Source organism: Lissotriton vulgaris, unplaced genomic scaffold (assembly GCF_964263255.1).
Source record: "Lissotriton vulgaris unplaced genomic scaffold, aLisVul1.2 SCAFFOLD_871, whole genome shotgun sequence".
NCBI classification, from domain to species: Eukaryota; Metazoa; Chordata; class Amphibia; order Caudata; family Salamandridae; genus Lissotriton; species Lissotriton vulgaris.
The window spans coordinates 754,615-767,570 of record NW_028245531.1 but is presented as its reverse complement, the minus strand read 5'-3'; the positions used below and the strand labels follow the sequence as shown (position 1 = coordinate 767,570).

At 43.2% G+C, this 12,956-nt stretch overlaps 1 protein-coding gene across 1 annotated transcript in view; it reads right to left on the bottom strand.

Annotated features, from left to right (window-relative positions):
- Positions 1-12,956, bottom strand: part of LOC147666376 (5'-3' DNA helicase ZGRF1-like) — a gene marked incomplete at its 3' end in the record, with an annotated part of 444,183 nt that overhangs the window by 96,836 nt on the left and 334,391 nt on the right. The window contains exon 13 of the mRNA XM_086949098.1: positions 8,934-9,532. Within this exon, the coding sequence (XP_086805224.1) occupies positions 8,934-9,532 (599 nt within the window). The remainder of the gene's footprint in view (positions 1-8,933; positions 9,533-12,956) is intronic.

Here is a 12,956-nt window from a genome sequence, read left to right as displayed (position 1 = left end):
ACACAGGTGAATGGGATGACAGGCGTCACCTCCAGGGTCCCTGTAACGCTGGAACTTGTAGTTTTTGTCTCCCCTCCAAGCTCAGGCAGCAAAAAGATTTGCTCATCCCGCGGGACTCTTGAATTCGCTTTTTAGCGCTCGCAGGCAACACAGGTGAAGGGGATGAAAGGCGGTGCCTCCAGGGGCCCTGTAACGCTGGAACTTGTAGTTTCTGTCTACCCCTCCAAGCTCAGGAAGCAAAAAGATGACATTCCACAATCCTTAGGATGAATAACAACACACCTAATCGTACTATCTGATTGATACATGATTCTTTTATTCCCAGGTGTCTCCTCTTTATATTTTCAGTCCTGATAATGACGCTTCTCTAAATAATTGTGTTTTGGGGGTCAAAACATCGACAGACAACTATTACAGTGGACTGTTTTTAAATTGATTTAGGATCTGAACACTACCAATAGGAGTTTTTTTGCTTTTCCATCTAAAACTAAAATGTGCCTACCATGTAAATACTTCACAAGGTATAGCACTTGCACAAAACTATTCACTTGATCACTTTCACTGCACCATCACAGTCTTAGGAGCACCTTAATCTGAAAAATTGATTAATAAAATAGAGTTCTTGTTTGTAACAAGACAATCTCATTGAGAATTAACAATAAAATTGTATATTGCATTCTAAACCTTACCATTGAGTGTTTTTTGTAAACGATTGCCACAGACGTAAAGGGCTACACTTCCCACATAGGAACCACTTGTGTCTTTATAACTTATCCTACCCAAGTCACATGGTTACTGTGTTGCCCCTCATTTCTTGATAGTTTCCTTCTTTAAACATGGCTTAATTAGCTCACCACTGATTGACATATTTACCTTGCCCAAAATTCGGTAATAGATGATGTAGAAAAGTCACTTAGGACCTGAAGTTAAATGCCACCTGTGGATGTAGCACCTATTGTACCTACAAAGCTGTTTTCAAATCTGTCAAAATAACTATTTTTGACCGACAGGAAACCCTGCTTTGAAATAATAAGTCACCCCCAAGTACACCTTCTTTGCCACAAGGTAGGCTTCCTGATATTGAAAAGTAGAAAGTGTGAAATTAAAGTTGCCAGGTTCTGACAGTGACTAAATCCCAAAAGCTATTTACCACTTGCAGGAATTTAGTTAGATCCTAGAAAATATAAAAGTACAGATTATAAACTTTAACCTGCATTTCTTGACAAGGCATGGCTAGGATCATGATTCAAACTCGATTTCCTATATTTACTAAAAAATAAATTCATTAGTGTTCAATTTTATGGTAACAGTTAGATCTGAGCGCACTGCGTGTAAAGGTCCTTGTAATGTCTCAAAGTATAAGATAAGTGCTCAGGATGAAAGTGGTCGGTTACCACGACTACACACATAAACCACCAAGGTAGTTCAGAAATATACAATTTGCTTCCGAGCACTAAAAGTTCATAAATTAAAGTCTTAAGATGGTAGAATCTCTCAATTTATTCTCTTCATTGAGGAGTTCAATTCACAATTCTTCATAAAGTTCCGACGCATCCAACACGTGTTTCGTCTGGTCAGTTTTGACCTTAGACTTCCTCAGGGCTGCAACCTAAATGACAAAAATTATATATATTTGAATAAACTCCACCATAGGGAGATATAATTATCTGCACTAATTACCAGAGTTCAGTTAGTCATGGAGGGATACACCCTCATGCCCTTAAGTGTCAATAGAAATAGTAAAAGAGAAAGATACCAAATTCAAACTTAAGACACCCTAAAGTGTTATAAGTATATATAGAGATTTAGTGTAAATAGCCACCAAAGCAAGTGTCACTAATAGTTTCTCAGTCATAAACTGTAAGTCATGTCTTTTCTCATTAACTTAAGATGAGGACCAAAATGAATAACAACGTACCAATACAACGTTATCTCAATCCGTTTAGATCCAGGTAATAAGATATCTCATTCCTTTCTCCATCTAGAATCAACCATAACAAATTAGAGTGTTTCTTTTGTTGGTATTATTCTCTAATAGAATTCAAATCTACTCATGCACTTGAACTCTCCCCTTTTGTGTTATAGTCCAGACCTTATATTCCTTTTATAGGGAAGGCATGGCTTGGCAGTTCGGGCTCGACTGTTTCCATGAGGCACACGGTCAGACCGATTTGCATATGGCCATGTCTGAACTGGGGTGGTGTGGAGTGCAAAAAACAATGGATTTGGGCCCAGATCTCTGTACTGGGGTGAATGTATGACATTGTTCTGCATTCTGTCCATCAACTGTGGTTTTTGCATTTGTCACCCCGAGTGGGATGGGTATGCTCAGACGTGAGTCCCATGCACTCCACACCACTGGATTCAAGCAAGCCGGGCTGAAGACGGCTGGAATGCCAATAACCGGTCCTCAGAGGCTTGTTTCCGGTCCAGGGAAAGCAAGGCTTGGCAGTTCGGCTGGACTGTTCCCATGAGGCACAGGGTCAGACTGATTTGCATATGGCCATGTCTGAACTGGGGTGGTGTGGAGTGCAAAAAACGATGGATTTGGGCCCAGATCTCTGTACTGGGGTGAATGTATGACATTGTTCTGCATTCTGTCCATCAACTGTGGTTTTTGCACTCATTTCCCTGGCCACACAAAAACTCTGCACAAGGGAGGAGGAGTTTCCTCATCTTGAATTTTAGACATACGGTATTCTGTGGGATTATTTGCAGAAGAGCAAACAGAAACGTCTAAATAAGTGTATAAGGTTACTTACCTCTAGGGAACTTTTACCCCATTTGTTAGGGAGGGGCAGTGGTCACCCTCCACCCACTGGCTGGTACAAACCATAAATGGAAAGGAGCTCTGAAGGACTGGACTGGCTCCCTTTTGTACCAGGTCAAAAAAGTGGACTCCAAGGGTCAATAAGCTGACCTCCTGTGTGGCTCCTGGGACACTAAAAGCTGAAAAAGCAATTTTCCTTGGTGTTACAGATATCCAGTCCGAACTTGGTCAGTACTGGACCCTGCTCAAGGCCTTTGCCGGATCAAGACTTACATTTCTAATAGCCTTCCATGAAGTCTGACAGCCTTAGGTGAAGAGCTGCGGAAAAATGGGCTTAGCCCTGCAAAGTTAAGGGACTTAGAAAGATTCTGACTTCCAGCGCCCGGAGGACCAGGACCAACCACCAGATCCGAACAGGCAAAGGTGTGACTTTTTCGGGCTCAAGAAACCGATTTATCCTGCTTGAAGATCCTCCGAAGCAGCTAATCTGTGTCAGTCAGCCCTCAGCAAGAAGTTATCTGACCCCCATGCACCGGTCATCGGCCACGCCTCCCCTCAAGAAAAGGGCTAAGTCCCAATAAGAAAATCTTGGCTGGCTGAAGGTGAGAAAAGTATCCAGACGAAGACTGGACCTCAGCAGGTAGCAAATTCAATTTCTCCTACTCAGAGATATTTCTAACTAAACCAATGACTGCAGTGGAACCTCATCTAACAACCAACCGATTTTGCATCAACTTCGCCAAAAACAACCTGCTGCGTTGCCTCGCTGGACGACATTTTCCTTTTTTTTGCAGACTACGTCTGAAGGTAAATTATCTGATTGGGCTGTCCTGCTTGGTGTTTGCGACCCTGGGGTCCATCGCAGTTGGCCTCAAAATATACCTAAGTCCCAGTCTACCACAACTATAGACTATCATTGTCACTTGGTGCTATTTTCACTTAAAATTTTAAAAACTCAATTCACCAGTCTCCTTATTGGATTTTTATTATTTTGGTGTCATTCTGTGTATTAAACATTACTCTATTATTCTTAATTTAAGGAATATGGTGTTATTGTTTGGTATTTCGACTTGATTACTATTTTGGTACTGCATAAATACTTTACACATGGCACTAAATTCAGCCCATCTGCACTGACCCATAGCTATCAGAAGGTTGATCTTAGGTTAATATAGTGACTTTTGTGAGTTTGCCCTGACAAGTTAGTTTAATTATTCATTGAGGTGGGCAACTGCCCACTCCAAATATTAATCAACTTTTTGACACTGAATTTCCAAACGTCTGAATGGTGTTTGTAGTGGAAGTACAACTTGGCTGGTTTTCTTTTACTCCTATATGTGATCTACAGTACTGAGGTGAAATGGGTGCTTGGCTCTTTCCCGCAGACATATCTGCAAGCAACAGGTGCAGCAATGCAGAGTGGAACAACAGAGCTGTCAACACAGCCTGAGGCTCCCACACCTAACAACCAAACACCACTCGATACAACATCTGATCTTTGGTAAAAGGGATGGACTGCAAGCCAGTATCTGTCAACACAAGAGTAGAACTACAATTTAATGAAACCATCTCGGTGAATAGGGGATATAACGCATGTCTGCCCACACAAGACACGCCCACAATCATAGACCCCTAAGAGCAGGAGTGTGCCATTTTGTAAGAAGCAACACAAAGTTAAATGTAGTCGCCAATCCCTGTAAAAGAAGAAACATTAACTGTCTTCCTACTATGCCTTTGGTCATAAGGCTATTGAAATGGGGTGGCACATCCCTTCCACAACTAAGATCATATATTATGAATTTGACTTACAGCATCTTAACCACATGCGCGCTAGCACAATTCCCCTCCTACGCGATGATTTACTAAATCCCATGTTACGTGACGAGCTGGGCTCTGCATCAGCGTGCGAGGAGGCTACGCCATGACGAGCCCTGCTCGTCATCAGCCCCGAAGGGGTTAAGGAATTGAGCTCCTAGGAGCTAGCAAGGAAGTTATTGACCTACTACATGTACTAAGATTTACCAGTGACCCATCATTACACACCTCACAGCAATTGTACCCTGAACACTTAATAATAATAATAATAATAAAACATTTATAAAGCGCCTGGCTGCACAAAACTGTGTGTCCCCGCGCTAACTGCTAATACAAAACAAATCCAGAGAAGTAGTGGCGTGGAGCTCAGCAGAAGAGTTACTTACTAGGGAACAGATTAGTTTATAATTTTGCCCTAAATCTCATTTCGGAGGGTTCCATCCGCAGGTGGAGCGGAAGTGCATTCCAATATTTTGTGGCCAGGTAACGGAAGGATTTACCTCCCATTTTAGCTTTTGTGATATGGGGGAGTTTAAATAACATCATACCTGATGATCTTAGATCTCTAATCGGGCGGTTAATGGTGAGAAGACTTTTCAGGTAGTCGGGCCTCTGTTCTGAGCAATACGGTGGGCATAGCAAAGGGTCTTAAATGTAATTCTCTCTTTAATAGGGAGCCAATGGAGTTTGGATAAGGCAGCTCTGGTAGATGTTTTTCTTGGGAGACCGAGCACCAGTCGGGCTGCTGTGTTCTGTACACATTGTAATTGATGAAGGCCCTTCTGGCTGAGACCTATCAGGAGGGCATTTCCAGAGTCCAGATGAGGTGTTATCAGAGCATGGACTATTGTTTTCCTGGCTTCGGTGGGAAGAAGGTCAAGTACCTTGCAGGGAACTTTTAATATGCCAAAGCATTTTCCCGTTATTTTATTGACTTGGGTCTTACCGGAGAGGTCGGAATCCAGCATAACGCCTAGATTTCTAACCGTCTCTACGGGAATAGGCAGCTTGCCCAGTTCACTGGGCCACCATGCATGAGACCATGTAGAGACATCTCTCCCCACCACCAGAACCTCTGTCTTATCTCCATTCAAACGGAGACAGTTGTTGTTCATCCAGGTTGCTACCGACGACATACAGTTCGAAAAATTGGTGGCAAGTTCTCTTCGATCCAGGGTCAGCTTGAACACCAACTGGGTGTCGTCAGCGTAGCTGACAATGCCCACCCCAATATCCGCTACAATGTGTGCCAGGGGTTCCATATAGATGTTAAATAACGTGGGGCTCAAACTGGAGCCCAGAAGAACCCCATGGCTCACCCTGTGAGGCGATGATCTAAAGGGTGGGCAGTGTAACTGGAACGTTCTGTCAGTCAGGAAGGATTGAAGCCAGGCAAGTGCTGGGCCCTTTACTCCCATGTCCGAGAGACGAGACAGCAGCGTTGAGTGCAGCACGGTGTCAAATGCTGCACTAAGGTCCAATAGGACCAACGCTGCTGTCTCGCCTTCATCCACCATCTTCCGAATACATTCAGTCGAGTATAGGACTGCCGATTCAGTTGAATAGCCTGATCTAAAACCTGACTGACCATTACTCTGCTCTGCACACACACTTACTATGCTAACTGTCAGCATCAATGGTTGCTACTGATCTCTCATACCTCCAGTTCCAACTCCCACACCTCAACAACCAACAGGAGGACTGCATGTCAGTATCCACGAACACCACCTCTATAACATGAATACCACATAGACAGTATAGATCCACCAACCTCCTTCTGCTCTCTAACCCGCACAATCAGGAATGCCTGCTAGGGGGACAGACACTTTGTGCTTGAGGTCCCAAATGCAGTAGAAGTTTCTCAACTTCATATTACAATTCTCCCTGTGAGGACTTAGGCTTCCTCAAAAGAAAACCTACAGTTTTCATTTTTCTGCCCATTTGAAAGAAGCCCTATACTTCAGCGTAGAAAGCTTGCACTAAGAGTTGGAACATGTATGTGAATTGACTGGAGGCTCTGTGTAGGAGCAAAAGCAGTGTGCCTTCCACAAGAACTTAACCAGCCCTTCATAGAGTCTTCCTATGGATACACAGCTGACATCTCTGGGAACCTTGTGATTTCAGTTATGCCCATGCTGAGCCCAGTAGTAAACAGTGTGTGATAAAATGTTGCAAACAAGTTCCAATCTATCCAAGGTGAGAATTTATCATGAACAGTAGATTTGTCTTTAAGAGTGATCATTGTGTTGATGTAGGCAGTGAAGTTCACCCTGGACAGAAGCTCTCTCTTTAGTAGACAACACTGGGGTTGGTGTAGCCAACTTCAGCCTGTCGGAGGTCATGAGGAGTATTCTTGCACCCAATCTGTCAGTCTGCATGATACAGTGTTACTATTAAATACATGTGGGTACTTACTTTATCTTTTACATTTGTACATCAAGTGAGCAGTGATGAAAACACTACCTTATAGAGTCTTATGATTTATTAGACTAAATATTTTGTGTGCACAATGATTTGCTCATGTTTACCTATACAAACTTTTATGTATGCTAATTTCTAGAGGTATTTTTTTCTGCGTCTCCCCGGGACAATTGATCTTGTTGTATTCCTTTTGTAGAACCTGATTACGAGTTTGGCGGTCCCGAAGCAGGCCGCCACGCCAGCGACCTGCTCCAAGTCCGCCAAACGCATAGTCAGACAGCCTGCCAGATAAGGAGTTTGCTCCTGGTCTGGCGGGCGATTCTTTGGAGTTCCCACAGCGGTGCCTATTAAAAAGGCACCGCAATGGGAGAGTCAAAGGCAGTTCCTGCACAGCATGGAGTGGGGCAGTCCATGCCTTGCAGGAACTGGGGTGCATGCACACAGAGGTGGCACAACATATGCCCCCCTGCATGCACCCCATGGGCCTGAGGCAACAGAAGGCCCGAAGGCCCCTTTACTTTTCTCTCTGCCACAATTTTCATGGTGGGCTCACCGCCATGAAAAACGTGTCCGGGCTCTGCAAAGCATATTGCGGCAATGCCATGGTGGTCCAACCGACCAAGTTGTAATGGGGGGATAGGACAGCAGGTGCGGCGGTGCCCACACGGCCACCGTGACAACGGCAGTCCATGCTTTAGTCATAATTAGGCCCAGAGAGTTCTGAGAGGGTAGCTCTCATTTGTCAGAATTTTATAAAATCATCATCATTGAGATTCTTTGTAGGTAACTGTAAGGCCCACTTACATCACTTTGAAGCTTCCGGACCCTAATAAAAAGTGCTATGAAAAAAAAATATGAGCAATTGATTGCTGTGCTGATAACTAGTGGTTGTAAGGTACTCTATATGGTGTGCTTCGCTGTAACTGAGGAAAATGTTTTCTATAGAAGAGAAAGTTCTATAAATTACAACTGAGAAAAAACTATAAAGTGCAAAATTCAAGATACATGTTAAATCATAAGTAAGCAGTCTCTGCACACAGAGTAATGACACAGGCACAAAGCAGGTGGGTGTAGTAAGAGGCTGACGAGCCATAGACCATGTGACTAAATAGTTCATTCAGTCTACTACCTACCAACATCAGTTGAGGCAGAAAAGGGAACTGGCATACTGGGAGTTAACATAAAACAACAAATATATTGGTACAGTGATACAATTGAGATTAGAATCTGGGTCTCCTGGTTAAATAGATAACAATTTATCTATCCATACAGGTAAATTCCCGCCGCAATGCTACATCTTTAACATTTTATTGTGCTATAAAATGTTTATATGGTGCCTTTCCAGGACGTATGATTTATTTGCAAATTTATGAGAAAATTCTGTTGGAAACCGCACCATTTAGCTTAAAGATCAGCAGAGTCTGATTCACAGCAAGAAAATTCTGATGTGAATAAATTCCTGCTTCGAAGCCGCAGGCATCCCATGCCGCGCCCCTATCTGCCTCTTACTCAACCTTGTAAGTATCTGCACTTCTTCATTACTGGTGGCCGTGTGGGCACTGTCGCAACACATCGCGCTCGTTCAACTCTCTACATTTACCATAGAGGCTGCGCCAACTCAATCCATGATGTCAACATACACAATTCCAAAAGCTGCATTATCAGGGAGGGGCTGATTGACACATCCATTGAGCACGCCTACATTCTAAGTCAGTAACAGCAGAAAGCCCTCAAAAACACACATTCATACGTTTCTGGTGGATACCAGAGTTCAGGCGGGTTATCTAAAGTGCTGTCTACTATAAATATTACTCAATTCATGATCCACTTAACGCCGCGTCTTCACGTTCACCCTTCAGACATGCATGACTTGGTACCTTCGAGGAGGGCGGGCGCGCGCACTCCGCTCGCTTGAACAGTTACACACCTGGCGCGCTCCGGTTTCACTGTTGTGGCTCATCCTCTCGAGCATAGGCTGCCTTTTCTTGAATGCATCAGGCTGTCTTGAGTTCAGGGAAAGTATCTCTGTTTTTGAAACACAATGGACCCCGTGCTGCTCCCCAAGCCTGTCTTTTATTACCTTGAAGTGTTCAGACGAGGTGCTTCTGCGGCCTGTACTGCCCGCCCCAAGGGCACACTTTGGAGAGATGTTATCAGTGTCTCGCAAATGGTCTCTCTCTTGCACTGAGGAGTCACAAGGAGCAGTGCTTTGATACTTCATCCACTTACTTGGCCTGAGTCCTGCAGCCAAACTTTGCTCCAATAGGTTTTCGACTTTAGGCTTTTCTGCGAATGCTTCACCAATGGTATTTCTCATGGAGTGTCTCACTGGCTGGCCATACAAGCCGGATTCAAATGCACAAAGACTGTGGTGCGGTCCATCTTCACAGTCCACCTCGGGGTCAGAGGTTATGCCAATATGTCCACCAGCAGGTGGTACAGTGATGATTGGCACTAGCGTTCGAAACCTAGGGGTTAGTCCTGAAATAATGTCGTCATCCTCCAATTTCTCAAATGTCTCAGGTTCTGAAATATAAAGTTCAAAACAAGTCTTATTATGTTTTATATTAACGCCAACCACCATTCTCAGTTGAAAGATAAGATACCTATTAGGTTCAACTACCACAGAATTTACACACATCACTTAAAGAATAATCATTAGTGTATCTATAAATCTTCAACTCTGGTGGTCACATCACTGCTGATACAATAGCTATTTTTTTCCCCAAAATATATTTATGACGTAAAAAATGATGGTACAGTAGCTTTCCATACCTTTTTACGCTATATCAAGATACTTAGGACTATTAGTAGTAACTATTCGTCCAATCAGCCACTAACCCAATACTTATTTCCTATGTTACACTGGCACTTGGACTTCATCCTTGTGGGGGTTACATTTAATTAATTACTATAAGTGTGTTTAAGAATCAGATTCCAACTAGCCTTTTGCTCCTTTTAGCTCATTTATTTCACATTCAAATAGTACGTCTGTACATTACATTTTCCATTCATGTTTTACGGTTCACAAATTAACCTATAGAATCCACCATTAAAATAATATCACACTACTATATAAGTTTCCATAAAAAACAAAGGGCTTCAGAGATGGGCACATGCGGGACATCTGTCAAAAATGACGAATGTCCCCCTGCTATACAAAGAGTGGCATTCACCGCCACTCCGCCAAAGTCTAAATGAAGCCCCAAGTTCCATAAAGTGAAGAATTGCAGCCCACATTTTTAATGCCCTAAAAAATATAAAACACCAAGATTTATATCAGAGAACTCATTCCTTGTGGGGACTCTGCATAAAGTCGAGTGATACCAGACATGAAGGACACTTCACCAGACATAAGATAGATAGCAAGATGGCTTAACGTTTGAAATTAAATGCCCTGTGCCTCAATTGAGAGGTTATTAAATACAGAGGTTATGTTAAGCTCACAAATTAATGTGCTTATATGTAAAAAAAACACATCGATTCTAACTGGTTTTTAGCCACGATGCTCGGAACCCGCGATGCTGTGCAACTTAGCTAAAGTTAACAAATGGAGTAACAATCAAAAGCCTTTGCACAGCCACCAACATAATTTTGTAGGTGTAGATGCACACCATGCAAGCAGGTACTTTTAACATTTCTTTTTAGTTACTGATACGAGATGGTTTGGTAACTAAAAAGAAAGTAAAACGTGCCAAACTGTTAACCAACATGAGGCACTGTGGGGGAGGGGGGAGGAGACGACACAACACAGGTGGGAGGTGAAATGGAGGAAGCAACTGGGTGGAAAGTTTGCATTGGGCGGAAAAGCAACAGTTGAACGGTCAGTAGTGAAAGCAACAAGAAGGTTGGCGGAAAACACCATGGAGGGAGTGTGGAGAAGCATTGAGGAGAAGCACACTGGTGAGTGAAAGACAGAAGATGCCTGCCGAACAGACTAAAAGAGACAATGCTCCATGGGAGGGATAAACATGATTGATAAGGTGAGACATGATTAAAAAGCAGGTAAATGAGAGTGACCAGGAAAGCCAACCAATTGTAGGTAATGGGCGGGCACCAAGCCTCTTTATATAATCAACCGCAATGGATCTCACACCGCTAGCCCCTCCTCCGGATCGCCTCTAGGGATTCTGGTACATAGAGTTCGTGAGTGATTCACCTCAGTAGGTGCAAGTAAGTACTTGTTGTTCTGATGATCTCTAGACCCGAGACATGGCCCGGGTTTCAGGATATTGACCCGAGACATGGCCCCGGTTTCGGGATATCTTCCCTCCTCAGTAGAGAATGTAGTTTGGGGTGGAGAAGAAGGCCGCCAAGCAACCGTCAATGGCCTCGATGCCCGACCGGCACGCAGGTGCGTCATCCAGAAGCTCGTCAGCTTGAAGGCTCAAGGGAGCCAATTTGTAGAATAAACCGCAATGGATCGCACACCGCTAGCCCCTCCTCCGGATCGCCCCTAGGGATTCTGGTACATAGAGTTCGTGATTGGTTCACCTCAGTAGGTGCAAGTAAGTACTTGTTGTTCTGATGATCTCTAGACCCGAGACATGGCCCGGGTTTCGGGATATCGACCCGAGACATGGCCCGGGTTTCGGGATATCTTCCCTCATCAGTAGAGCATTGAGGAGAAGCACACTGGCGAGTGAAAGACAGAAGATGCCTGCAAAACAGACTAAAAGAGACAATGCTCCATGGGAGGGACAAACATGATTGATAAGGTGAGACATGATTAAAAAGCAGGTAAATGAGAGTGACCAGGAAAGCCAACCAATTGTAGGTAATGGGCGGGCACCAAGCCTCTTTATGTTCTTGGTAAACCACAACAAGCCTCACAACAGACAGAGCATGTTCATTGTAGTAGGCTCGACCTAAAAAGCGGAGGCCTACCATTGCAACCCCAAATTATTATAAAATGTGCACCTATCTACTCCCTCTCCAACTTGCTCATAAATTGAAAGGTTATTAAATTATGGGGTTGATTAAGGTCAGTATTGCCTCTCTCTTAGCTACATGGTAACCCCTACATTCCAAAGTCTTCAAAGAGAGGCATACAGGGGAATATTAAGGGGAAGCCTCAACATAGCCTAAACACATTTTGAAAAGATTGAAATCCATGCATCTCCTCTCTAGGGTGCACAAAGATTCGTAAGGAAAAAACAAACCCAACACTGAAAACAATACAGGCATGGTCACTCTTATTTGCAGTAACAACATTCAATATAAGTCTTCTTTCTCACAGGCTTTCCAAGACCTGCAGTACTCACCTTTGCATTACAATTATCCTACTCAAACATACTCATATAAGAATGTATGACATTACAGCGCATGCCTTTATCATGTATGCCTTTTCCATGTAGCCTTTACCATGCAGATGTCTTTACCACACATATTAATGATATGTAAGGGAAGTAAAATAAATACATCAATTATATATATATATATATATATTTTTTTTTCTTGGAGAGTGGGAACCACTCTAAATTTCCCTTGTTTTCAATTTACTCCCAACCTTCCTTTACTGCTACCCATCTCTACACATTAAAATGACCCTTACCTCCATTTACCATGGACAACCGCTAAACACAACAAGCATTTACAATGCAACGGTCTCACCTTTGCAAATGTTAGAGCTATTGGAATTGTAAATGACAAACTTTTTATTGATGTGTTGGTTTTGAAAACAGAGAAAAAAATGGCTTTGTCATTTACAATGCCAATAGCTTAATCTCTCGCAAATGCGAGACCTAATGCATTTGCACACACACACACACGCAGAGAGCCACACACACACACACACAGAGAGCCACAGACCACGCGGTTCTTGGTGTGTCCTATCTGCGTTGGTTATTATCACCCCACTCTCGGTATTCTTCCCCCGGGTGTTGTTTACTTTGCAGCAAGTTTGCTAAAAAGAAAACTAGTTGAGCAAGAAAATCTCCAAAACATGTTT